Below are 27,543 nucleotides of genomic sequence, written 5' to 3'. Positions count from 1 at the left end.
GGCTCCCTCTGGGCTGGGAACAGGGTGAGTTTCACTTCCCTGAGCTCAGGAACAGGCTCATGCGCTGCAGCGAGTGGGTGTTTCCCTGCCTGGATCTGACTCAGGCTGTTTGCTGGGCTGGGAGGAGCTCACGGAAACACCGGGGCCCTGGGACTCCCACGAGCTCATTGACTGGCCTAAGCGCTCATGGGCCGCCGGAGAACAAACAAACTCTGTTTATCTTCCAGGTGCCGCAGCCTCTGAAACAGACTAACAGGCCCCAACTGAAGTCAGAGCCCTGGAGGCTGTTGCGGGAAAGGGGCCACTCGGGCCAGTTTCAGGTGTGGGGAGTCACTGCCAGGGGTGCTGGTGCCTGTGGGGGAGGGCGCAGGGAGGCCACCCAGAGGGGCCGGGAGGGGCCGGGGACACCCACTTGGCAGTTAAAGTTGTGGTGTGGGCAGCGCGTCTCTGGAGTGCTCCCTCCCCGCACCTGTGCTCACAGAGGCTCCCCCGGACGTCAGCCTCCCCCTGTGGCGCAGGGCAGGGGCCGGGGCCGTGTGTCTAAGGGGGCCGCCAGTCTGGCAGAATTCACGGCTCTGCTTGGAGGGGGACACGGGTGTTTCTTTGTCAGCATTTCTCATTATTTCGCGGTGAAATGTTCTCAGCTGCACAGAATAAAGGGCCCTAAGTGGTTTTTAAAGATTTTTTCCCTCCCTTTCACAGTTGTGGGAAATACCTGGGGACTCAGACAATCGGGCATCAGGGAATTGTCATTCAGTGACCGGAGACCCGGAGATGCAGAAAGTTTCTCTCTCCATTTGATGCAACATTTCAAGAGCACGTGTCCTTTTCTAGGTAGTGCTGGGGCTTTAGTGGGGGGCTTTTAGATGTTCACCGTTTTTCAAAAATAATCAGGAGGTTTACTTTTTTTTTTTTTTACTTGGCAATTACAACATTGGCAGCCACAAAGAAGTCCTTAAGGAGCACCACGTGGCTCCGGAGCCACAAGTAGCAGATTCCTGCCCTGGGGAAAGGAGATTCCCTGAGCAACCCCACCCTCAGCCAGGACTGCAACTCTTCTTCTGTGAGCTTCTAATTTCAATGACTGGGTGGGATTCATGGAGGGGCAGAGATGTTGCAATGCAGAGCATCACCTGGTCAAATATGTAGGTGCCTGGATAATCACAAGAACACCACGACCCTGAAGCGTAATAGCTCACACATTTATTAATCGGGGTACATTTGTTGGATTTCTAGCTTGCAAGAGGAGTTGGCCTGTTTTCCCTAGTTACCCCATTTTAGGCTGTTTTGGTCTATTTTAGCAGTAATGCAAATGGCCTGCAGAGCTCACACTCTAGCTGCGTCTACACGTGCACGCTACTTCGAAGTAGCGGCAGTAACTTCGAAATAGCGCCCGTCGCGGCTACACGTGTTGGGCGCTATTTCGAAGTTGAAATCGACGTTAGGCTGCGAGACGTCGAAGTCGCTAACCCCATGAGGGGATGGGAATAGCGCCCTACTTCGACGTTCAACATCGAAGTAGGGACGTGTAGACGATCCGCGTCCCGCAACATCGAAATAGCGGGGTCCTCCATGGCGGCCATCAGCTGGGGGGTTGAGAGATACTCTCTCTCCAGCCCTTGCGGGGCTCTGTGGTCACCGTGTGCAGCAGCCCTTAGCCCAGGGCTTCTGGCTGCTGCTGCTGCAGCTGGGGGTCCGTGCTGCATATACAGGGTCTGCAACTAGTTGTTGGCTCTGTGTATCTTGCACTGTTTAATGAAAGTGTGTCTGGGAGGGGCCCTTTAAGGGAGCGACTTGCTGTTGAGTCCGCCCCGTGACCCTGTCTGCAGCTGTGCCTGGCTCCCTTATTTCGATGTGTGCTACTTTGGCATGTAGACGTTCCCTCGCTGCGCCTATTTCGATGTCGGGCTGCGCAACGTCGAAGTTGAACGTCGACGTTGCCGGCCCTGGAGGACGTGTAGACGTTATTCATCGAAATAGCCTATTTCGATGTCGCAACATCGAAATAAGCTACTTCGATGTAGGGTGCACGTGTAGACGTAGCCTCTGTGTCCATGTTAGGTAGGTGTTACTATTGTAGGCAGACACTTACGAATATGGATTTAAATAAGTGTATAAATAGCCTGTTAGGTGAGTATAAAAATATCTGGATCTCATGTTCCAGCTTTGCTCTTGTAACCGCACACTGAGGTATATTGGTGGCCCTTATCTTGTGAAGCCTCAGCAGGTGCCCAACAATATCATGGCCCAGGTACATCCGTTCTCTTGTTTACCAAAAAGTAGTGGCAAAGGTCACCAGGTGGCATCTCCCTGGTGCTCATTCTTAGAATTTGCCCCTGAAGCTGCGACGTAGCCCTTTGTGCAGGAGTCTGCAACCGAAATAGCAACAAGAGCCATTGTTTTCAAATTCAGCTCCAAAAGCCAAACTTCAAAAGCCGCAATGCACGTGAATACAAGACAGTCCTTAATAGATATGTACAAATAGTAAATAACATCCAATGGTACTTTGTGTAATCCCTGTTTTAAGAACAGCACAACGCAATGATTTTTACCGGTTAGAAAGTTGTTACCCCATTACCTGTGTTTGCAGCAGAGTAGCCCTGAGAAACTCCAGCTCAGATCTGGGCTCCACACAACACACGCTGAGGGACATCCTGGCCCTGAGGGGTTTGGTTAAAATGGAGAAGACAAAGGGTAAGAAGGGAAACTGAGGCACAAAGCAAGGCAGTGAGTTACTGAGGGTTACCCAGCATGTCAGTGGCTGAGGTCATCATAGAAGCCAAATATGCCTTGTCCTGTCAGGGCCCTACCCTCTAGATCATGCTGCCTGCTAAGCAGCAGCACCACTGCCCCCATGAAAGAGTGTGTCCGCTGGGGGGAAGTGCTGTGATAAAGGCCCCATGTCCGGCAGGGAGAGGAGGTCCCACTGGGATGCAGAACTCCTGGGCAGCTCCGCGAGGGGTTAGACATCGATGCTGCGGCCGACACTAGAGGAGGTCACGGAGCTGAACACTGTGTGGACGCTAATGCTTTGTGGCCCCCCACAACAGGGCTCCAGACAGCGCAGGTCCCTGCCAGGTACCACTGGGATCAGCCTGGAGCGTAGCAAAGCTAACCCCAGGCGGGAGCTGCCCCCTGCAAGGCTGAGCTGTGCTAGTGTGTACGTGGGCAGGGACAGGCCAAAGTGATTCCCTTAGTCCCACCAGGCAGCCTTTGGACAGCGCCGGGGCGCACTGCTTCCGGGTCCGTCACCTGGGCCTGCGACAGTGGGTACATTGCCATTGAAAGAGCCCCTCATTTCAGCCAACCCCAGCTGCTCTCATCCAGACAGCCCGTCCAGTCAGGAACAAGAAGTCCTGGGGCCCCTTAGAGACTCACAGAGGCTTTGGAGCATGAGCGTTCGTGGAGGCATCTGGGGAAGCGGGTCTTTGCCCACGAAAGCTCATGCTCCAAAATCTCTCTTAGTCTACAAGGGGCCCCAGGACTTCTTGTTCTCGAAGACACAGACTAACACGGCTGCCTCTCTGGTACTTGTCCAATCACGGTGGCCACTGACCTGTCCCCACGGCTCAGGACATCCCCACTCTGCATCCCTGGGCCTGCTCCCACCAGAGCCAAATCTCCCAGGGGGACCAGCCTTCAAGGGACACTTAAAACTTTAAATGTTGCTGCTGCTGGGTCCTGCTGGTGAGGGGGAGACAGCCCCATGCAGCCCTACGGCCTCGCTCAGCCCAGCGGGGGACACATTCCCAGTCCGGCAGGGCTGGGGAGTGCTGCTGGGGGCGGCGTGTGGGAGACGGGGTCTCAGAGGGGCTGTGGGGAGATCTGGGCAGTGAGGGGTGGGGCGGTCGGGGGCACACTGGGCAGTATGTGGGGGTGTTCGAGGGAAGGCTCAGGAGTTTGATGTGGATGCGGGTGAGTGTGTTAAACACCCTTCTCCTGGGCAAGCAAAACCGTTCCTCCAATTGAGTGTGTCCCCTGTGGCTGACCCCGAATGGCCCCTCCCTCTGCCTCATCCCCTAACGAGGGACAGTACCAGGGAGGTCGCCGTGTGAGTCTCTATTCCAGCAACACACGCCTGCCAGCAGGGAGCGCTTTAAAGACTGAAAAACTGATGTGTTAGGTGATGAGCTTCCCTGGGACGGACCCACTTCTGCAGGTCTCTGTCTCACACATACCTGTGTCCAGCTCTGTCTCTGCATCCCACAGTGAGGAGCGGTGAGCGGGATTCACACCAGAATTCGGTGTGTTAGGGGTTAATTTACGCTGTGGGGGAGGGGAAGAGAATCAGTAACCAACAGTCAGTGGAATAAAACACCCCGTGCTGGGACCGGGGACGTCGCAGTGGGCAGGAAGCCCAGCCCCAGCCCAGCGCCCTGCACACCCCACACGCTCAGCCCCCGGCCGGAGAGCTCTGCCCTCGGGCAGCGCCGGGTGGCGTCCGTCAGGGCGGCGGGTGCTCAGGACCTGCGGCCGTTGGCCTGCGGGGAGCCCTCGGTGGGCGCTGAGGAGTCCCTGGGCGGTGGGAGCTGAGGGAGGCAGCGGGGCAGGGGTGCGGATGGGGCGTGAGGGGACACACGGGCGGGTGGGAGGACGATCTCCTCCTTCCCCTCCCTTGGCAGGCAGCAGCCGGCCGGCGCTGGGCAGCGTGACGCCCGCGCTGGCTCTGCCCTGGGCCAGACGGCGCTGCTGCTGTGGGGGTGGGGGCAGAGCCGGGCAGCCGCCCTGGGACGTCCGTCCGTCCGTCCGTCCGTCCCCGGCTCTGACAGACGCCTGGGGGGGGGGACCTGCCCCTGGCGCCCTGGGGGGCAAACAGCTCTGAGGGGATGGAACGCTGAGGGAAAAGGGCGGGAAAAACCGGTTAGTTCCGGCTCCAGCCGCCAGCGCCCGACCCCCCCCCCCCGCACAGCTGCGCCCAGGGGGGTCCCAGTCAGGTGCTCCGACTCCATTGGGAGTGCGACAACCCAGTGACCACAACCACAGATGAGGCCACGGACACGTGTTCAACACAACCCCCCAGCGGGTGTGTCCGCAGCGCGCGGGGAGCCCAGTGACAGAGAGGAAGCCCCGCTCGTCTCTACACTGTCAAAACAAAAAGCAGCCAAGTCGCACTTCACCTTCTCTGAGGGACCTGAGGGTTGGGATTTGTGCCTCGAGTCCTTTCACCTTCTCGTCTAAAATGGCTCCCAGCTCCCCCTGGGCCAGAGAAAATCCTCTCTCTCATTCGGGAGGAAGACAAACACGGCACATGCCCCGCAGGTCACAGCACCAGAGCTCTCCCCAGCCACGTCACTCCCCATTGCTCCCTTGACAGAGATCCCTTATTTGTTTCCAGTGCCGCCTTGGAGGGCACAAGAGAAACCCCGGACAAGAAAGGTGAGAACAGGTGTGTGGCTCCTCCCAAAGGCGAGCTGCCCGCGAGCTGCTCCTGTTCGCTGCTCCTCACAGGAGTCGCTGGGGCCGCCTTCTTTCGGGGCTGCGAGCTGGCTAGGCCCGGCTGAGTTGTGAATGAAAAGCCCCGGGCAGCGCGGAACAGCCCACGTCCTGCGTCCCTCTCCCCGTGGCCAGCCCGGCCCCTCCGCGCACCCCAGCGGCAGACGGCGGTGGAGAGGCAGCTGGTGGCGTGGGAGTTCCTGGCTGAACAAGAGCGCCGCCTGCTGGCACGGCTGGGAGAGCAGGCCCAGGAGATCGGGCCGAGGAGGGAGGAAAATGCCACCCAGCTGGGGGAGAAGATTTCCCGGACTGGCGCCCTCAACACACAGCTGGAGGGGGCGTGTCAGCAGCCGGCGCTGGAGCTGCTGCAGGGCAGAGGGCGCTGGACGTGCCCAGGGCCCTATTAAGGAGGGGATTGAGGTGCCTGAAGCTCCAGGCCCAGAACAATTCAGACAGAATTTTTTGAGAGACGTTTTGAAGCACATGCTCCAAAATCTCTGTTAGTCTCTAAGGGGCCACCAAGTCCTGGTGCCTTTGGCCTGGTGCACCTATGACACAGGCCTCACAGTCTTCAAAAAGCTTTTCCCGGAGGCAGTGCTCGAGGACAGCACAAACAGCATCGCGTACAATCGAACGCAGACCTTTTTTACACTGACGATGTGGGACTGGCTCAGCCGCTTCCATACCAAGCCTCTTCCTAAATTCCTCATCGCCGTCGTCCTTGGCGTTATCTTCAGTGGTTTGTATCGGTGCTGAGCAAAACCAAGGTGGGCCCGTTTCATCTTCGTTCTCTGACACAACGTCGTCCTGGGGCTCTGGGTCCTCAAGGAAGGCCCCGTCGAGCTCTGGAGAGATTCCCAGAAAGAAAATAATGCAAGATCCTGGGGTCGTTTTAGGTTTTCACAAAATCCCATCACACCCCCCCCCCACCTCGCTCATTCGTTTCTTCCCTCGTTGGCTTCTTTTCCGTTCTCCTTGTCCGACTCCTGCGAGCTGCGGCCGCCTTCCTCCGGAGGGGTGGACAGAGAGAGGCCGTCTACCTTGTCGGGCCGCCTCGAGAGCGGATGGGTTTCGGGGTCGGGTTCCGGTGTCTCCGTCAACAAGGGTTGGGCCAAAGGGCTCCCCTCGGACCTGCCGCGGATGCGGCGCTTTCTCCACGTGCGGCGGAGACCCGTCGGCACATGAACAACGTCCGAACTCCTGGCAGGGCTGGTGAAAGTGTCCCTCTTCCCGCTCAGCCTTTGCACAGGTCTGAAACACGCGCTCTTGGAGCCAGATGGCCTCTTTGTGGGGGTAGCGCTGCGCTCCGATTGGTAGAGGGTGGCGGGGCGAGTCCTTCGAGGGGTCGCATGACACCCTTTCCTTCCAGTCACGTGTCTCACTTGACTCGGCTGTACAACTACCCCACAAAGGGCACGTTTTCCGGTGACAAGGGGCGGGCCTAAAAAGATTGGGGTGGAACTTCTGTTTGGAGAAGGGAGGGTCGAAAGGGTTAAGGGGGTGGGAGGTCTGGTGAAAGAGGTGGGCGGAGCTAAAAGGGCTGGGGCGTGACTGAAGGGAAAAGGGGGTGTGGCTAAAGTTTGATTCTGGTAGGCCACAGCCCCCGGAAGTGACACGACAGGGTAGGACTTCCAATGACAGGTGGGTGGAGCTGAAATGGCTGGGACGGCACTTCTGGCGAAAGGGGCGGGGCTAAAGGGAAAGAGGGCGTGGCTAAAGTTTGATTGATGGTAGACCCCTTGTACTACTCAGGGCTTTGCAGCAGGGCACCTGGCTCACACCAGACTGGCGGGTGCCGGGGGGGGGATGCATTGTGGGCGGGGGTCTGGATCAGGCAAGGCTGGAAGGCGGGGGGGGCGGGGGCTGCGGGTCAGATCACGCTGTGCGGCGCGGGGGGGGGGGGGGGGGGGAATGTCTGGGTCACACCAGGTGCTGGGAGGGTCTGGTCAGCCCGGGCGGCTGCTTCGGTGGCTTCAGCTCCCTGCCGGCAGTGACCACCTGCGGCCGCCAGGGGGCGCGCTAAAGCCGCCCGCGGCCGCGGGCTCCCCCGAGCCGAAGTTCGAGCCCGGCGCCCTCCGCCGGCGCCGCGCTGGGGCCGCCCCTGCAGCTCCCGCGCGCCTGGGGGAGCGGGACGCGAAGGGGACGTGCCCCGCCCCGCCCGGCTGCTGCTCCGGGAGTAACGGGGCTCCCCGGCCAGCCCCTCCCGGGGCGCTGAGCTCACGGGGCGTTGGCCGCTGTGCGGGGAGCTCGGCGCTGGGCTGTGCCGGGGCCGGGCCTCCCGGCGGGGGCGAGGAGCTGGGGCTGCTCCCGGGGGTGGGGGACACGTGGCGCCGCTTAGCCCCGCTGGGGGTGAACGCTGCTGTCGGAGATCACCTGGGGCGACGTTCCCTGCAAGCAGGGCGCTGCGGGACCCAACTGGCCCGAGCCTGCCGCGGTCAGGGGAAAGGCGCCCCAGCCTGGCAGGGACCTGCTGCAGCTGGGGAACCCCCCGGCCCAGGGGAGCCCCCGCCAGCCCCAGACCCACTGAGGGCAGGGGAGGGATGTCGATCTCCCAGCCCAGCCCCACGTGGCGCCTCCCCCTGCCTCAGCCTGGGGGCTGTGGCGGGGGGAGAGCTGGGGTGGGGTCCTCTCTGCTGTAGCCCGGAGCCAGCCGGCACCCGAAGCCCTTCAGACCTGGCTCCACCCCAGAGCCCGCACGCCCAGACAGCACCCTCACCCCCAACCCTCTGCACCAGCCCTGAGCCCCCCTCCCACACACCGAACCCCTTGACCTCACCCCCCCACGCTTTGTCAGACTACTGATATGGAGGGGACGTGTCACATTTCACATGAGGGGTGCACGGAACAAATTCATTCCACAGGTGCCTGGGAAAAGTTAACGGGAAGGCTGAGTCTCAGCCCGGGTTTTACAGAGGAAGCACCAACTCAGCTGGGCCAACATCCCAGCCTTGTTCCCAAGGGGTGACCAACAGCTGGGGGGAGCGGGGGCGGGGAGCGGGACAAGCGGCAGCAGAGCGCATGAGAGAGGGGACTTGCATTTCGCTCAGGGTTAATACCCCCTTGGGACTGCCCTGCAGTGCACTGTAAGAAAAACAAGTCCTGGGGCACCTCAGAGACTAACATTCTGGAGCATAAGCTCTCGTGGGCAAAGCCCCGCTTCATCCCAGAGTGCGCCAGCCTTTCTAGGTGGCAATGCGCCCACTGCTCGCCTTTTCCCTCTCACTCTACAGGCTCGTCTTCTATTGGCCCAGCCTGCTACTGCTGACTGAGGACTGTTTCTCACTGCCTCTCTCCTTCTCTAGAGTTGCCCACTGCTCACCTTGTAATGATCCGCAGCGCGAAGGGTCTGTCCTGATCGCTTCCTGGAACGTCTGGTGACAGTCTCGCATACGTACAGCATCCATTCTCACTCACACAACAAGGAGCTTTCATTAGCACAGCTACAATCAGTACTGAGACTGAACAGCAAGTTAATTTCAAAACCATCACACTGAATTCAATGTCAGATCCAGGTGAACATTACACAGAACTGAAAGAGTTTTAGACTACAGGGGTGCAGCTTGCTTGCTTTTAGGCCCTTTTAGGCCCCATGGAAAAACTGCCAACTGTCTTCAGTTGCGTCTCCTCTTTGTCTTAAACCTGCACAATCAAAACGTTTCAATCTGTTCTTAATGGTTAAACAAACCAGGTCTCGCCAGGGGGGCTGGAACAATATTTATCATGGGAGTGCTGATGAAGGGGAGTTGCAGCCCTCTGCTTTCACCAGCCCTGGAGGCCTGCTGACCTAGAGCAGACCTGCCTCTTACAAACACTTGGATTCTTTTCTCTGCAAAAAAAAGAGCAGTCTATGAGCATTTTAAAGGCTAACAAAATAATTTATTAAGGGGTGAGCTTTTCTGGAATAGACCTACATCTTCAGACCATAAGACTCAATATTTAAGGCACAGACAACCAAAAGTAGTCATCAAGGTTGACAAATCAGAAAAATCGGAATCAAAGTGGGCACATCAGAAGAGCGGTAGGAAGGGGAGAAATCCAGAGTCACATCAAACAAAGTGGCTATGTCTACACTAGCCCAAAACTTCAAAATGTCCATGCAAATAGCCATTTCGAAGATTACGAATGAGACTCTCTTTGGAATGCGGGGGGGCGGGGTGGGGGGCAGCACTTGGAAATTGCAGCGGCTCGCGCTGCGCAGCTGCTCCAGATGTGGAAATCCCCTTATTTTAATTTGCTGATAGGAATAAGGGGATTTCGAAGTTGCCGGGGTTCTGTTGAAAAGGACCCCCATCTAGACCAGCGCCGCAATTCCAAAGTGCCCCAGCCGCGCACTTGCTAATGAGGTGCTAAATATGCACTTAACTGCTTTTACAGATGATAAATAGCAAAACAAAAAGCAGTCAAGTAGCACTTTAAAGACTAGCAAAATGGTTTATTAGGTGAGCTTTCCTGGGACAGACCCACTTCTTCAGACCATAGCCAGACCAGACCAGACTCAAGATTTAAGGCACAGAGAACCAAAACGGTAAGCAAGGAGGACAAATCGGAAAAAGATAATCAAGGTGAGCAAATCAGAGAGCGGAGGGGTGGCGCGGGGGGAAGGCCAAGAATTAGATTGAGCCAAGTATGCAGACAAGCCGCTATAGTGACTCAGAAAGTTCCCATCATGATTGAAACCATGTGTTAATGTGCCGAATTTGAATAGAAAAGCCAGTTCAGATGTTTCTCTTTCCAAAACGGAGCAAGAATTGCTTTTCTGTAACACACATCCCTTGAGGTCATCGACAGAATGCCCCATTCCATGCAAATGTTGACTAACTGGTTTGTGGATCTGGAGCGTTTTGATGTCTGTTTTGTGCCCATTGACCCTTTGTCTAAGGGAGTTAGAAGTCCGCCCAATATGCGAAGCACCTGGGCACTGTTGGCATATATGATGTTAGTAGAGGAGCATGACAAAGTGCCCGTGATTCTGTGAGTAACCTGATTAGGTCCAGTGATGGGATTTCCGGAGAAGATATGTGGAGAAAGCGAGCAGCGGGCTTTGTTGCAGGGAAAGGTTCCAGGACTGCTATTCCTGGGCTTATAGACTGTTCCTGTTAGTGAGAAACCTCGTAAGGTTGGGAGATTGTCTGAAACAACAAACAGGCATGTCACCCAGGAGCTTCTGTCATTATTCAAAATGTTAAACACGTATTTCAGCGTTTCCTGAGTAATTCTTAAAACAGCCATTTATATAGTAACTTGAAAGATCACAGCAAATAAAAACACAACCTAGAAGCAAAACCGTCAATGATTCTTTGAATAAGTTTGCATATTAAGAACGCTGGTTTTGGTTCAGAAAAGCGAGATCTTCACACCCAAAATCTAATTTTTCACCAAACGCATTTCCCTCAAAAGGGAAGCGCACCGCTCCTGGAAGCACTGCAATACCAGGTCGATGCATGGAGTGGATGGAGCAAGCCCCTCTTCCATCTCCCTCTTCTAAAAATCCATTTAATAGAGAGTTCTCAGATAGAGAACATATCAGATATTAAACTGATAAGAACAGATACTACACTTGATCTGAGCCTACAAAAGGCCGAGAAGCGATACCATTTTCCAACAATTTTACACAGCCCACCCATCTGGACACTTTTCAATGGCATGACGACTCACCCGAATGCAACACATGTGAGCATTGCAACAAGACCTTTACAGATGGGCAAGTACACCTGGCTCTCTTCATCCTGCAGCTCCTTTCTAGCTGGTCAAAGCAAAACCTCTCCCACCAGAGAATTCAGCTTTAAAATGACTTCTTTCACCAGACCTGCGAGCTGCCTTTGTGGTGGCTGTTTCGCTCCCTAAGCGATCACCTAATCTGCATGAAGCCTGTCCCCTCGCTGCAGCATGCTGACGCCATCGAGCTGTTAACCCTGGATGGACTGCAGAACCAAAACAAAAAGCACTCAAGTAGCACTGTAAAGACTAGCAAAAGAATTTGGAAACCTTCTGTTCATGCCACATGCCTGCCAGAAGGGCCGGGTTCAACTCTTGTGGGGTTTTCCTGTCAAGGATACAACCAACCAGCTCGAGCCCCCACCCAGTGGCCTGGGACAATTTCACCCCCATGCTGGGTGCCTGGAAGGCGGTTCTCCCCCCTCGCAAGCACACAGTCTGAGATAGAAAGGGCTTCTTTAAGGACCATTACCTACCCCAAGGTTACACTGACAGATGCAGTATATCTAAGCAAAGAAGAGACAAACCCCCTTTCCCCAGCTCCCATCCCCATATGCAGTAGAACCCAGTCTCTTGCTGGGGCTCTTGGCCCTTTACCCCATACACACAGTTACAGGGTGAACCTTCTGCAGCGCAGTCCCAAACCCAAAGCCCGCAGATACATTCATTACCAGGGCAGGACCAGCTGTCCACTTGTCTGCAGCCTCCCCTTGCTGCCACAAGCCACCCACCCTCATCTGATGGGCTTCTGACCAGCCTCCCACTGTCACCCACCACCACTCCTACCAGCCACCCACCATGGTTCCCAACCCCACTGCTTGGGCTGCCCCAAAGGCAGAACCCTCTGATTTTACCTCAGCATGGCCTCAGCTGCCACTTTGGCATTACAGCTCCTGGTATTTCTCAGAGAGGGTTTTACAAACACCCTCGTCACCACCTTTACCTTTCAACAGCAGGGAAGGACTAGCCAAGCCAGACTTAGAGCCGCACAGCCAAGGCACTGAGAAAAGTGACTTAACCACTGCACCGCCACCTTTTTTCTTACAAGTCTTTACACCAGGGAGCCCTGTGTAATCAATGTCTTATGCAGCTATGGCGACTGCCCTGTCCCCCACAACAACACACAGCTGGAGGGGACGTGTCAGCAGCCGGCGCTGGAGCTGCTGCAGGTGAGAGGGCGCTGGACGTGCCCAGGGCCCTATTAAGGAGGGGACTGAGGTGCCTGAAGCTCCAAGCCCAGAACAATTCAGACAGAATTTTTTGAGAGACATTTCGAGGGGTCGCATGACACCCTTTCCTTCCAGGCACGTGTCTCACTTGACCCCGATGTACTCCTACCCCCCAAGGGCACGTCTGCCGGTGACAGGGGGCGGGCCTAAAAAGGTTGGGGTAGAACTTCGGGTGACAGGAGGGAGGGTCGAAAGGGTTAAGGGGGTGGGACTTCTGGTGCAAGGGGTGGGCGGAGCTAAAAGGGCTGAGGCGTGGCTGAAGGGAAAAGGCGTTGTGGCGAAGGTTTGCTTTTGGTAGGCCACACCCCCGGAAGTGACGCGCCAGGGCCCGGCTGCCAAGGACAGGTGGGCAGAGCTGGGACGGAACAGCTGGGGAAAGGGGCGTGGCTCAAGGGCAAGAGGGCGTGGCTAAAGTTGGAGTGATGGCAGACCCCGGAAACTACTCAGGGCTTTGCAGCAGGGCACCTGGCTCACACCAGACTGGGGCGTGCCGGGGGAGGGGTGGATGCATTGTGGGCGGGGGTCTGGATCAGGCAAGGCTGGAAGGCGGTGGAGGGGCTCTGGGTCAGATCACGCTGGGGCGGGGGGCGGGGGGCGGGAAATGTCTGGGTCACACCAGGTGCTGGGAGGGTCTGGTCAGCCCGGGCGGCTGCTTCGGTGGCTTCAGCTCCCTGCCGGCAGTGACCACCTGCGGCCGCCAGGGGGCGCGCTAAAGCCGCCCGCGGCCGCGGGCTCCCCCGAGCCGAGGTTCGAGCCCGGCGCCCTCCGCCGCTGCCGCGCTGGGGCCGCCCCTGCAGCTCCCGCGCGCCTGGGGGAGCGGGACGCGAAGGGGACGTGCCCCGCCCCGCCCCGCTCCGCCCCGCCCCGCCCGGCTGCTGCTCCGGGAGTAACGGGGCTCCCCGGCCAGCCCCTCCCGGGGCGCTGAGCTCATGGGGCGTTGGCCGCTGTGCGGGGAGCTCGGCGCTGGGCTGTGCCGGGGCCGGGCCTCCCGGCGGGGGCGAGGAGCTGGGGCTCCTCCCGGGGGTGGGGGACACGTGGCGCCGCTTAGCCCCGCTGGGGGTGAACGCTGCTCTCGGAGGTCACCTGGGGCGACGTCCCCTGCAAGCCGGGCGCTGCGGGACCCAACTGGCCCGAGCCTGCCGCGGTCAGGGGAAGGCGCCCCAGCCTGGCAGGGACCTGCTGCAGCTGGGGAACCCCCCGGCCCAGGGGAGCCCCCGCCAGCCCCAGACCCACTGAGGGCAGGGGAGGGATGTCGATCTCCCAGCCCAGCCCCACGTGGCGCCTCCCCCTGCCTCAGCCTGAGGGCTGTGGGGGGGGGAGAGCTGGGGTGGGGTCCTCTCTGCTGTAGCCCGGAGCCAGCCGGCACCCGAAGCCCTTCAGACCTGGCTCCACCCCAGAGCCCGCACGCCCAGACAGCACCCTCACCCCCAACCCTCTGCACCAGCCCTGAGCCCCCCTCCCACACACCGAACCCCTTGACCTCACCCCCCCACGCTTTGTCAGACTACTGATATGGAGGGGACGTGTCACATTTCACATGAGGGGTGCACGGAACAAATTCATTCCACAGGTGCCTGGGAAAAGTTAACGGGAAGGCTGAGTCTCAGCCCGGGTTTTACAGAGGAAGCACCAACTCAGCTGGGCCAACATCCCAGCCTTGTTCCCAAGGGGTGACCAACAGCTGGGGGGAGCGGGGGCGGGGAGCGGGACAAGCGGCAGCAGAGCGCATGAGAGAGGGGACTTGCATTTCGCTCAGGGTTAATACCCCCTTGGGACTGCCCTGCAGTGCACTGTAAGAAAAACAAGTCCTGGGGCACCTCAGAGACTAACATTCTGGAGCATAAGCTCTCGTGGGCAAAGCCCCGCTTCATCCCAGAGTGCGCCAGCCTTTCTAGGTGGCAATGCGCCCACTGCTCGCCTTTTCCCTCTCACTCTACAGGCTCGTCTTCTATTGGCCCAGCCTGCTACTGCTGACTGAGGACTGTTTCTCACTGCCTCTCTCCTTCTCTAGAGTTGCCCACTGCTCACCTTGTAATGATCCGCAGCGCGAAGGGTCTGTCCTGATCGCTTCCTGGAACGTCTGGTGACAGTCTCGCATACGTACAGCATCCATTCTCACTCACACAACAAGGAGCTTTCATTAGCACAGCTACAATCAGTACTGAGACTGAACAGCAAGTTAATTTCAAAACCATCACACTGAATTCAATGTCAGATCCAGGTGAACATTACACAGAACTGAAAGAGTTTTAGACTACAGGGGTGCAGCTTGCTTGCTTTTAGGCCCTTTTAGGCCCCATGGAAAAACTGCCAACTGTCTTCAGTTGCGTCTCCTCTTTGTCTTAAACCTGCACAATCAAAACGTTTCAATCTGTTCTTAATGGTTAAACAAACCAGGTCTGGCCAGGGGGGCTGGAACAATTTTTATCATGGGAGTGCTGATGAAGGGGAGTTGCAGCCCTCTGCTTTCACCAGCCCTGGAGGCCTGCTGACCTAGAGCAGACCTGCCTCTTACAAACACTTGGATTCTTTTCTCTGCAAAATAAAGAGCAGTCTATGAGCATTTTAAAGGCTAACAAAATAATTTATTAAGGGGTGAGCTTTTCTGGAATAGACCTACATCTTCAGACCATAAGACTCAATATTTAAGGCACAGACAACCAAAAGTAGTCATCAAGGTTGACAAATCAGAAAAATCGGAATCAAAGTGGGCACATCAGAAGAGCAGTAGGAAGGGGAGAAATCCAGAGTCACATCAAACAAAGTGGCTATGTCTACACTAGCCCAAAACTTCAAAATGTCCATGCAAATAGCCATTTCGAAGATTACGAATGAGACTCTCTTTGGAATGCGGGGGGGCGGGGTGGGGGGCAGCACTTGGAAATTGCAGCGGCTCGCGCTGCGCAGCTGGTCCAGACGTGGAAATCCCCTTATTTTAATTTGCTGATAGGAATAAGGGGATTTCGAAGTTGCCAGGGTTCTTTTGAAAAGGACCCCCACCTAGACCAGAGCTGCAATTCCAAAGTGCCCCAACCATGCCCTTGCTAATGAGGTGCTTAATGTGCATTTGACTGCTTTTAGAGGTGCTAAATATGTATTTCAGTGTCAAAACAAAAAGCAGTCAAGTAGGACTTGGAAGAATAGTGCTAATCTGCTTTTTGTTTTGATAGTGTATAGACGAGCACAGCTTCCTCTCTGTCACTATGTATTCCAGTGCTCTCTTCGCAGGTTTCAAAACAGTCATTTATATGGTAACTGTAAACTCTTGGGCTAATGGAAACACAACCCGTATACAAAAGCATAAACGATTTTCTCAATGAATACGTGTACAGAGAACTCTATTTTTAGTTCAGCAAACCAAGACCTTTAGAGTTAAATTCTATTTTTTTAACAATTGTATTCCCCCCAAAGGGAGATGCACCATTCCTGGAAGCACTGCAATACCAGATCGATGCGTGGAGTGGATGGAGCAAGCTCCTATTCCACCTCCCTGTTCCAAAAATCCGTTGAATATATAGTCCTCAGATAGAGGACGTATCAGATATTAAGCTGATAAGAACAGATTAAATGAGTTTTATTTGGGGAATGTTTGAAATACAGCAAAGAGCACTACAAATTAACATACACAAGACTATATCATCTGAGAAACCAGACCGGGTTATGGCGCATTGTATACAGTAAACAGTATCTTAGTACTTGCAAAAGGATCCCATCTAGTCTCAGATCAACAAAACACAGTTACAAATACCAGACAGTATAAAATATCAGCCTTTTGACCAGTCCCTACCCTGAGAAGAAAAAGAAGGAATATTTTACAGGTAACAGGCAAAATAAAATATTGGCCTTTTGACCAATCCCAATCCCTGGGAAAAAAAAAAGGAGGTAATATTTTACAGATAATAGACAATATAAAATATCGGCTTATTGGCCAGTCCGTGAGAAGAGGGAAAAAAAAAAGGGAATATTTTACAAGTAACAGACAATATAAAATATCGGCCTTTTGGCCAATCTCTGAGAGGAAAAAGAATAAAAAAAAAAAAATCTTTGTGCATAACAATCCCCGACCCATGAAGTGCCAGTGAGAAAAAAAAATAAAAAAAATAAAAAAAATTATTTTTAAAAAATAAAATACAAAAAGAAAAAAAATAGAAATCATAGATAAAAAAAGAAAAAAGCAAAAGCCAAAGGAGCTTGGTAATCAGCTGTCACAGTCCTGGCGATGGCCCGTGATACGCTCCATGTAAATGTCCCTGGACCACCTGATGGAATGACACCATCAGCCTGTGCATCAGTCGAGCATAACAGCGACTGACCTCACAGGCCTGCAGTACCCCGTCATTCAGGGGGCCCCAGGCACCCAGTGCCCCCACGAGCAATGCATGGACCTCCACCGAGTAGCCCCGGGACCACAGGGTGTTCACCAACAAGGTATACTTTTATAATTACTTGGCCTGGGCGTTGCGGAAGGCCACTGTGCGGTTCTCAAAGGGCACCGTTATGTCCACAACGAGGACCTTCTTGGACTGCTCGTCCGTCGCGACGATGTCCGGCTGCAGGAGGCTGTCAGTGCCAGGGATGGAAGAGTCTACGGCTACGGATCTAAGGGGCGGAGGGAGCCCTTTCACCAGACAGCCCTGGGTAGCGTTATGGCGGCGCTGCCAAGCAGCCAAATGCACCAGGCAGCCACAGAGAATGTGGGGAAGAGGGTCCAATGGACACGCACAACGCCTGCACCTTTTCTCGCATGTCCGTGGCAGACAGAGCCCTTGAGCGGGATGCAATTAAGGCATGTTCAGTGGGTGAAGCACCACTCCCCAAAACAGACTAGTTTTAATTGACAAGTCAGACCTTTCGGCCGTGTCTACACTCGCCAAAAACTTCCAAATGGCCATGGAAATGGCACTTTCAAAGTTTACTAATGAAGTGCTGAAAAACATATTCAACGCCTCATTAGCGTGCAGGGAGCGGCAGCACTTCAAAATTGGTACGGTTCATCCAGACAGAGCTCCTTGTCAAAAGGACCCCGGCTACTTCAAAGGGGACTCTGAAGCAGCTTGGGTCCTTTCAAAAAGAAGCTCTATCTGGAGGAGCCAGCTGTGGCAATGTCAAAGTGCTACAGCTCCCGGCAGGCTAATGAGACACCGAATATGTACTTCGTTAGTAAACTTCTAAATGACCAATTAAATCGCTCTTTTGAAGTTTTTCCGTAGTACAGATATACCTTAGAAGTTAAAAATCTATTTTTCTAACAATATTAGTTTTCCCAAAGGGAAATGTACCATTCCTTGAAATACTGCAATACCGGGCTGATGCTTGGAATAAACAGAGCAAGCTCCTAGTCCAACTCCCTGTTCCAAAAATCCATTTGATAGATAGTTCTCAGAAAAAGAACATATCAAATATTAAACTGATAAGAACAGATTAAATGAGTTTTATTGAAGTAATGTTGCAAATACAGCAAGGAGCATAACAAATTAACATACATAAGAATATATCATCTGAGAAACCAGAACGGGTTATGGAGCATAACATACAGTAAACAGTATTTAAGTACCTACACAGGAAACCCATCTAGTCTCAGATAGACAAAAAAAACCACAGTTATAAATAACAGATAAAATAAAATATCGGCCTTTTAACCAATCCCTACCCTGAGAAGAAAAAGAGGAAAATACTTTACAACTAACAGACAATATAAGATATTGGCTTTTGGCTCAAGGGCAACAGTACACTTGATCTTAACCCACAAAAGACCCAAAAACAACACAATTCTGTAAGTTTTACACAGCCCACCCATCTGGACACTTTTAAACGTCACAATGACTCAGCCCAATGGATCACATGTGAGTACTGCAACAAGATTTTCACAGATTGGCAAGTACACCTACTTTCTTCATCCTGCAGCTCCTTTCTAGCTGCTCAAAGCAAAACCTCTCTCACCTCATAATTCAGCTTTAAAACTAGAAACACCTAATTAAAACACCTAATCTGCATGCAGCCCGCCCCCTGGCTGCAGCGCGCTGACACCGTAGAGCCATTGAAGAGCCAGGGGCCCATGGTTTGGCACTCAGTAAACTCAACACGTCTGCCATAGTCTTTCCTTCCTGTGCCAAGAAGGCGATCATCTTCTCCTCAACCCCCGCACGTGAGGCAGGGCCCCTTGCAAAGGCCTTGCTGATCACAACTTTCAGTGTGCCAATGGGAGTCTTTCTCTCACTTGGGATCTGCAAAGAGTCCACAGCCACTGGCAGTTCACACAGCACCACAGAGGCTTTGTCCTCTACTTGAGGTCTATGCCCCCGTATGTGACACCTCGTTAGAGAATCAATGGCTTTTGTTAGAAGGGCCTCGATTGGGCCATCTTCCCTACCCTCAGGTATCCCCAATACTAATATACAATTCTGAGGATAGATACTCAACTCCTCACACCAGTCTTCTAGCACACGGCCAGCCATGGCGTAAACTCTAACTTATCCTGCAACAACAGAACTGGGCTTCTTACCATGTTATATATATGTGCTTGTGAGGGGTACTACCCAGCAAAAGACATCCCAAATGAGCCCCCACTTATGTAACCCTTCTGTTATGCCAGGTGCCTGCCAGAATGGCCGGGTTCAGCTCCTGGGGGGTTTCCTGTCAAGGATACAACCAACCGGCTCCAGCCCCCACCCAGTAGCCTGGGATAATTTCACCCCACTTGCTGGGTGCTTGTAAGGAGGTTCTTCCCCCCCCCACAAGCACAGAGTCTAAGACAGAAACCGCTTATTTAATGACCAAAACCCACCCCACGGTTACAGTGACAGATGCCGGATATCTAAAACAAGATCCCACCCCCGTATGCTATTGAACCAAGTCTCTCGCTGGGGCTCTTGGCCCTTTCCCCCACACACAGTTACAGGATGTACCTCCCACGGTGCAGTCCTGGACCCAGAGCCCACAGCTGATTGCTCCTCCTTCCAGCCGCCCGCTGCTCCTTCCAGCAGCCCCCCATCATGCACCACCTCTCCTGCCTTCTTTCTGTCAGTCACCATGTTCATCCACTGCCGGTCCTACTGGCCACCTGCCAGTCATTGCTCCCTTACCAATCACACTGCTGCAGATTGCCCTGAGGCAGAACCCTGTGATTTCAGCTCTGTGTAGAGTCAGCTGCTATTCTGTAACTTCAGCTATTAATACCTCCAGAGTGGGGTTTCATGGACATCCTAGCATCCAGCTCCACCTTTCAACATGTAGAGAAAACTAGTCCAGACAAACCTATAGCTATAGGACCAAAACACAGACGGGGGGAATTCCAAAGAGCTCACCCAGCCAGTACCCCTCCCCCTTCCTCTTCACAATGCTTTGAAGGAGGGAGCCCTGTGCAATCAATGACTGATGCAGCGAAGGCGACTGCCCTGTCCCCCACAGCAACCCAGAGCCTTGGTGAGGTCTCACAGCTCCCACGCTGAGTGTCAGCATAAATTGTGGTTTCACAACGAGGTGTTTACAAGGGAGCAGATCTCAGGGCTGACTCGCTCCCCACGCGGCTTTGCCTGGCAGGTGTCCCACACGCGCCCTTTGCATTCCCATGCAGATGAGCTCTGGCAGACACACCCCTCCCAGCCTGCAGCAGCGTTGCGTTCCTGCCGCCGCACCCCCCACACGTGTGACTCTTCCCAGCGCTGCAGGACGCGGGTGTGTGTCAGGGACGGACAGGGGCTGGGAACTGAAAAGGGGGTTTCACACACGGGGGTCTCCGCACTGGGACAGGGACAAGTCGGGGCCGCTGCGAGGGTCGGGGCACAAGACGCCCCCAAGCGGTGCCCGGTGACAGCGCCCCCGGCTGCGGGCGGGCGGAGAGAAGAGCCGCCCCTGACACGGGCAATCCGGGCTGGGGGCGGGAGGGAGGGAGGGAGGGGCCCGGAGGAGAACTGACCCCAGCCCAGGAAATCTGCCCGCCTGGGGACCACGTGGGGCACAGAACAAACTCCCGCGGGGAAACCACAGACACGGGCCGGGACGAGCCGCTGGGGGCCGGACAGACGGGGCGAGGGGCGGGGCCAGCACAGACTCGCTCCCCTCTGGGGCTGTGGGGAGCACAGCGGGGGCTGCGCGCAGCGCTGGGGCGGGGCGGGGCGGGGTGAAGGGCGGGGATGACTCAGAGCAACAGCGATGCGCGGCGGGAGGCCAGTGCGGAGCCGGGCGCAGAGCTCGGGCCGGGCAGCTCGGCCAATGGGAGCGGGGGGGGCAGGGCTGACAGGCAGCTCGGCCAATGGGAGCGGGGGGCGGGAAGAGGCGGGACACACAGGACGAGCCCTTGGCAGGTTCGATGCAGGGACCCCTCCCCCCTGGGCTGCTGCTCGCCCCTGACGCAGCCCGCGGTGCGGGGGATGGATGTGGCTGGAGCTACGAGCGGCCACTGATCCGTCTCCCGCTGCGCAGGCGCAGAGCCAGGCCGGGGGCAGCCGCCTGCTGCGGACAGTTTCACCCGCACAGCCTGTGAGTGGCAGAAACCCCCCCACATGTGCCCCCACCGCAGGCCGCCCCCTCCCCCCTGCGTCACTTCCCCTCTCCGCTCCCGCCTCCCGATGCGTCACTTCCCTCCCCCAGCAGAAGGCAGCTCCTGGAGCGCAGGGGGCACGAGACGGTGATTGGCACCCGGCGCCGAGGCTCACAGCCGAGCACGTCACTGGGGGATCCGCACAGCACCACCCGGCGGCGGGGTGAGCGAACAGCCTGACAGGACCCGCCCGCTTCCCGTTCCTCCCCCTCGTCAGGTACCGCCAGCGTCACTCCCCCTCCCCCACCCGTCAGATCCCCTCTGTCGTTAACCTCACTGGCCTCTCTTCCACCGACTGTGTCCCGCTCCTCTGTCGTCACTTCCTCTTTCCCCACAGCTCCTCCTTCCTTGTCGTCACTTCCTTGGAGCCACTTTTCTCCTTCCGCTGCGCCGGGTAACGTGCTATTGCCCCTCTCCCCCCCAGGGAGCCGCTGCCAGGTGAAGGGGGGGGCCCGGCCGGGCTGGGAAGGGAAGTGACTCCGCCCCCACCCGCTTGTGTCTCGGACGCTCCGTGCGGGGCCCCCGCCCCAGCCCCTCCCAGTGGTCCCGGCCGCTGCGCCTCGTCCGGCCTCCCGCGCGGCCCCCGCAGCGGCGCCTGGTTCGCCTCGTGCGTGAAAAACACTAAAGAGAGCGAACAACAGAAAAGCTGTGGGAAAAGCTTCAGTCTTAACAGTCATTGTACCATCCGTACACGAGAGAAGCCCAATATCTGCCCTGACTCTGGGAGAAGCTTCCAGCTGCGCTCAGGTCTTATTTATCACCAGAGAACCCACACTGGAGAGAAACCCTTCCACTGCTCTGAGTGTGGGAAACGCTTCTCATGCTCCTCAAGTCTTAAAAGTCATTGCAGCACCCACACAGGAGAGAGACCTTATAACTGCTCTGAGTGTGGGAAAAGGTTCAGAGACAGGTCAAACCGTCTTATACATAGGAGACTCCACACTGGAGAGAAACCCTTCCACTGCTCTGACTGTGGGAAAAGCTTCTCGTGCTCCTCAAATCTTAAAAGTCATTGCAGAGTGCACACAGGAGAGAAACCTTATAACTGCTCTGACTGTGGGAAAAGGTTCACACATAGGTCAAACCTTGTTACACATAGGAGAATCCACACAGGAGAGAAACCCTTCAACTGCTCTGAGTGTGGGAAAAGCTTCTGTCGGAGGCCAAAACTTGTTGCTCATCAGAGAATCCACACAGGAGAGAAACCCTTTAACTGCTCTCATTGTGGGAAAAGTTTTCGTCAGAGCTCAAGTCTTATTGCTCATCAGAGAATCCACACAGGAGAGAAACCCTTCCACTGCTCTGAGTGTGGGAAAAGCTTTCGGCGACACTCAACCCTTCTCACTCATCAGGTAATTCACAGAGGAGAGAAACCCTATCACTGCACTGCCTGTGGGAAAAGCTTCAGCAGGAGTGAATACCTCGTTAAACATCAGAAAATCCACACAGGGGAGAAACCCTTTTAGCTGCTTTGAGTCCAGGAGAAGGTTTAGTGACGTTTCTGGCCTTGATCATCATCATGAGAATCTATACCTGGGAAAAACCCTTTCTCTGCTCTGATTGCGGGAAAAGCTTCAGTCAACGCTCATATGCTGTTAATCGTCAGAAAACCCACACCGGGGACAAACCCTTCCGCTGCTCTGACTGTGGCAAAAGCTTCTTGTGGCACTCAAGCCTTAAAAGTCATTGCAGAATCCACACAGGAGAGAAACCTTATAACTGCCCTGACTGTGAGAAAAAGTACAGATGCAGATCACAGCTTGTTGCTCATCAGAGAATCCACACAGGAGAGAAACCCTTCCAATGCTCTGACTGTGGGAAAAGCTTCTCATGCTCCTCAGGTCTTAAAAGTCACTGCAGAATGCACACAGGAGAGAGACCTTATAGCTGCTCTGACTGTGGGAAAAGGTTCAGACAGAGGTCATGCCTTTTTACTCATCGGAGAATCCACACAAGAGAGAAACCCTTCCACTGCTCTGACTGTGGGAAAAGCTTTTGTCAGCGCTTAAGTCTTACTTATCATCAGATAACCCATACTGGAGAGACACCCTTCCACTGCTCTGACTGTGGGAAAAGGTTCATACAGAGGTCAAGCCTTGATTTACAAAGGAGAAGCCACACAGGAGAGAGACCCTTTGACTGCTCTTACTGCCAGAAAAGCTTCAGTTGGAGTTCCCTCCTTGTTGTACATCAGAGAACCCACACAGGAGAGAAACCCTTCACCTGCTCCACCTGTGGGAAAAGCTGTTCTCAGGGCTCCAGGCTTATTCGTCATCAGAGAACCCACACTGGAGAGAAACCTTTCAGCTGATCTGACTGTGGGAAAAGCTTTTGTCAGCACTAAAATCTTACAGATCAGAGGAACCTTTCAGCTGTTTTGTCTGTGCGGGAACATTTGCACATTGTCATTCGTCAGAGAGTTCACACAAGAGAATAACCCAAGGACTGCACTGACGTGGGTAACCTCTAGTGGCTGCTCGGACATTATTGATCGTCAGAGAATTCACACAGGAGGGAAATCCGGTAACTCTCTCTTTGTTGCTATTTTTGAAGCTGGGCCACTGGGCAAAAAGTCAGTGAGAACCCCATGAACTACCACACGGCTTCTCATTCCTCAAGGGTGTGGTGTTACGGAGCCATTCAAGTAACTAAAATAAAGTCGAGTTGTTCCCTACATTAACCCCTGCTCCTTTATAAAAGACCTTGACACACTGGAGTTTGTTCAGGACCTGAACTTGATTAATTTTTGGTGTCTTTTTTTTTTTTTAATTAAATAAAGTGAAAATGCTTCACTTGAGTTGTTGCTTTCGGGTGTGTCTGGAGAGGAGGGGTCAGTGCATGGGGACTCTGGGGAGAGACCATTGTCCTACCCCCTTTCACCGCAGCAGCTTTGGGCCCAGGTGAGAAGCACTTCTGCTTGGCTGCTGCAGCTCCAGCAGGTACACCCAGGGGAGCGGCGTATGTCCCTCGCCTGGGGCAGGGCCGGGGTCATCGGTCCTCTGCACTGCCCAGCCGGAGAGGAATGCAGCAAATGTGCACTTTCTCCTCACTCCCTGATGGAGGGGAACAGCCAGCTGTGTCCCTGTATGAACTTAGGGGGGAGGCAGCTGCAGCTGTTCCCAAGGGCACCTGGGGGTGGGATGCTCACGGCTGGGATAGTCCTGGGTGGGGGAGAGGGGGTATCCCCAGCCAACCCCTTTCTCATGTGGTGGTCGTCTCTTTTCTGTGTGGCCCCTGAGAAGCCATCCCGGTGCAGCCCATCCAATCCCTGGCACACCCACACCCCAGCCTGGCTCTGAGTTACAAGAAGAGAAAGCTGCAGACAAAGTGGGTGGTCCTGGTTCTTACCATTTAGGAGTTCTCGACCAATGGACAAGCCCAGAGTGCGACAGACAGACAGACATTCCCTCAGAGACTCTAGAGCGGATCCCCATGGGAACAGATGGAATTAAAAAGGCACCTGGGCAAGTGAAACGATGCAAAACTTCCTGTAAAATGAGATGAGCAAACGTTGCTGGTTCCTCCGCCTTTGCCTGTGCAGTGTTGGTCGTCGCCTTTGCGCCCCGGGCAGGGCAGCGGCCGTGATCATTGCTCTGTTCGTTCCTCTCTTTGCTTTGACAACACTCACTGTTGTCAATGTCGGCTGACGTGCAGATGTGCTGTCGTGGTCGCTGCCTGGGGGAGTCCCCTAAACCGAGCAACACAGCGTAGGAGCCCTGGCCCTGAGCAGTCAGCAAGGCCCAGCTGCCTTTTAGCAGGGCTGAGCAGAACAGCCAGTGCACCGGTGGTTTGCCCTGGCACAGGTGCGGTAACAGACACACAACCGAAGCAGTGTGGGCTGGGAGAGGAGAGGGGCTACTTCTCTCAGGGTGGGGGAGGGGGACGCAGGCCCACCCACTCCACTGCTCCCCAGGCCGGGGCCCGAACAGCAGCTGCTGCCAGGAACCAGTGAGTTTTCGCCCAAGCAATCAGCTCCAGCCCCGGGCTGTGGGGCTCCCCAGCCCCAGTCAGGGACCTTGCAGCTGGCTCAGCTCCAACTGCAGGGCTGTGGGTCTCCCCTCATCCCAGCCAGATGTCAGTGTGGGCAGAATCACGGGCAATGGACCCCCCGCTGACCCAGCACCAGCGTCCTGTTCGGATCCCCACGGGGCCTCAGACGAGGGCAAAGAAGAGACGGCAGAAGCGCGCCGACAGACAAAGGCCGCTCCGCTCCTCAGCAGGCCAATCCCACCCACCTCCGGCAGGGGGCCTAGAGACCAGTGTTGTACTAGAGGGGAGAGGCTGGGAAGAAGCTAATTCCCGGTAGGTCAGGAGCTGGCTCGCTCGTTAAAGGCAAGGGTGAGACAAGGAGAGGAAAAATAAACTATGTAATGTCTGTATTTATTAACCAAAACATAAACGAACCAACACTGCACATGAACTAAACTTGTGTCACTATTCATGAACAACTAACGTATAAAAATACATGATCTAAACACTTACGCTAATTATTAACAAGAATTCCATGGGAGGAGTGTATGAGAGACTTCTCTTATCAAACAAAACGGTAAAGAGACTGAATGAGGTTTGAAGTGAGTTTTTCTCCGAGCTAGGGAAGCTAAAGTAGTTTTTTTTTACCCCTATTTGCTCTGGATGGCTAGATGAGCCACCCTATTGGAAACCTTGAGGTCCAGCCTATCAAGGTTTCCTCCCAACTGAGATAATATATGACGGATTTCCCAGTGGGGATTGGAGAGAGAAAGAGGGAAGGTTAGGAGGAAAAAAAGAAATCTTAACAATAACAGTTAACTAACAAAGCCTTAACTATGGGCTTATTAACCAACTGCGCAGCTCGGAGCAAATTAATTCAGCTCCGGGTTATGGCTCTTAATTAATCCAGTAGAACTGCAACCTAAGCCACAGTCTGTTAAGTTCCCCTACACAGCCCGAATTACTTGATGGAGTATTAGGGTTTAGAGTTAGTGTCTTGGGGCGTAGAGGGGGTTTTACGTGTCCAATCAGGCGTAAGGGTCCAGTCCCGTAGGCTAGTCGAGCGCGTTGGTCACGTCCGGTGAAGAAGAATCAAAGCGACGAGCAGCGAGAGCGTAGGTGCTGCGAAGGTGGCAGGCTCGAGGCTTCAACTGATGTGTGCGCAGTTCTCCACCCTCAGGGAGAAGCCAGTTCGACACCCACCAAAGCCGCCTTTGAGCTGCTTGTCGGCGGCGCGGTCGGGGGTGCCGCAGTGATGACAGGCTCTGGGTGCTGAGGGGCGAGAGCGCAGTACCTCACCCTAAGGGTGAGGCCAGTTCGTCTCCCGCCCAATTTACCTCAGAGCTGCCGCCTTTGCTCTTTCAGTGAGTGATTCAGCTCGTGCCTCAGCTGGGCGGACAAGGAATTGCTTCAGGGGATCTTCAAAAAGTCTTCGCCTCAGAGGCAGCTCTGCACCAAGGGCCCCGAACGCCCTGCGGCGCTGCCTTATATTCCCTGATCTCATACATTATTCATGAGTCTATTTACATACAGACGTTCTGAAGGTCCTGCTTTCAAACAGGTCCTCCTCTCGAAGCTGCCTCACCTGTATCCAATGAGGAGCCTGGATTTCAAATCTATGGTTTTTGAAATGTTTGTGAGTTCAGGTTACCGGTAAAACCAACTGACACAGAGTGACCGTTACAGGGGGCTGCTAACTGGCAGCCTATGTACCTTTTAGAGTCTACCTGCCCCGTAATGATATTAAAGGGCCAAGGCTTGTTTCCCCTGGACCACAGGGACGATTATGCCTGAGGGATGAAAAAGCCCTGACACCAGGGCCCCGGGGGCTGGTTCGTATGGGTGGGGAAGTCCACTGGCACAGTGAAGAGTGGTAAGTGTGTCCCCCTCGTGTTAGTGAGTACTGGTAAGTGAAGCACTTGTTAAACGAGGGGTGAGGGTTAGTGCCACTTGCTGGGTGTGTCTGACAATCAGATGCAGATATTCTCGCGCTGTGAATTTGAGCACTAGGGTGACCGGATGCAGAGCTCCAGCTGTGCCCTGGCTGGTGCGGAATGAAGAAATAATCCCTTCCCTGGCTCTGCTGGCAGTGCCCCGCCCAGCGTCATCCCACACGCCCTGAGCCTTCTTGCTGCACATGCAGCTCTCAGCCGTTGTGATCCCCAGGGCCTTTTCTGCAGCCCTCTCCCTTCGCCAGGCGGTCCCCAGCCAGTGGTGCTGGGCTGGAGGAACCCCAGGGAAGTGCGGGATTCTGCACTCGCCCTTGTTCAGCTGCTTCATATTGAAAGAATCTGAACAGCAGCACAGTGAAGTGAGAGCGGTGCCACGGTCACACAGGAAGCCTGGTGCTGAGCCAGAAACTGACCTCAGCTCTCATTCAAACAGCCACCCAGGGTCACAGGGAATGAAGAGAACAGGGGCAACTTCCTGCTACCCGTTCCCTGCAGTCCAAGCTTCTGGCTGGTGGGGGTTTAGGGACAGCCAGAGCAAGAGGTGAGCTGCGTCTACACGTGCACGCTACTTCGAAGTAGCGGCAGTAACTTCGAAATAGCGCCCGTCACGTCTACACGCGTCGGGCACTATTTCGAAGTTAACTTCGACGTTAGGCGGCAAGACGTCGAAGTCGCTAACCCCATGAGGGGATCGGAATAGCGCCCT

General features: G+C 55.0%; 1 protein-coding gene and 3 non-coding genes across 4 annotated transcripts; 1 reads left to right on the top strand and 3 right to left on the bottom strand.

The window, feature by feature from the left end:
* Nucleotides 1–10,829: 10,829 nt before the first annotated feature.
* On the bottom strand, nucleotides 10,830–11,023 carry LOC142025382 (U2 spliceosomal RNA). Its single transcript, XR_012648654.1, has one exon. It is a non-coding gene; the product is annotated as a U2 spliceosomal RNA (small nuclear RNA).
* A 4,764-nt stretch (nucleotides 11,024–15,787) lies between these two features.
* LOC142025339 (U2 spliceosomal RNA) lies at nucleotides 15,788–15,981 on the bottom strand. Its single transcript, XR_012648626.1, has one exon. It is a non-coding gene; the product is annotated as a U2 spliceosomal RNA (small nuclear RNA).
* A 1,664-nt stretch (nucleotides 15,982–17,645) lies between these two features.
* On the bottom strand, nucleotides 17,646–17,845 carry LOC142025360 (U2 spliceosomal RNA). The gene has a single exon (XR_012648631.1). It is a non-coding gene; the product is annotated as a U2 spliceosomal RNA (small nuclear RNA).
* A 2,783-nt stretch (nucleotides 17,846–20,628) lies between these two features.
* Nucleotides 20,629–23,655, top strand: LOC142024633 (uncharacterized). Its single transcript, XM_075016773.1, has 3 exons — nucleotides 20,629–20,855; nucleotides 21,341–22,268; nucleotides 22,523–23,655. The coding sequence occupies exons 1-3, from the start codon at nucleotides 20,629–20,631 to the stop codon at nucleotides 23,225–23,227; spliced, it is 1,860 nt and encodes a 619-aa protein (XP_074872874.1). The 3' UTR covers nucleotides 23,228–23,655.
* Nucleotides 23,656–27,543: the final 3,888 nt, after the last annotated feature.

The sequence above is a fragment of the Carettochelys insculpta genome, chromosome 22 (assembly GCF_033958435.1).
Source record: "Carettochelys insculpta isolate YL-2023 chromosome 22, ASM3395843v1, whole genome shotgun sequence".
NCBI lineage: Eukaryota > Metazoa > Chordata > Testudines > Carettochelyidae > Carettochelys > Carettochelys insculpta.
Note: the sequence above shows the minus strand (reverse complement) of the source record. Positions and strands in the feature narration are given on the sequence as shown.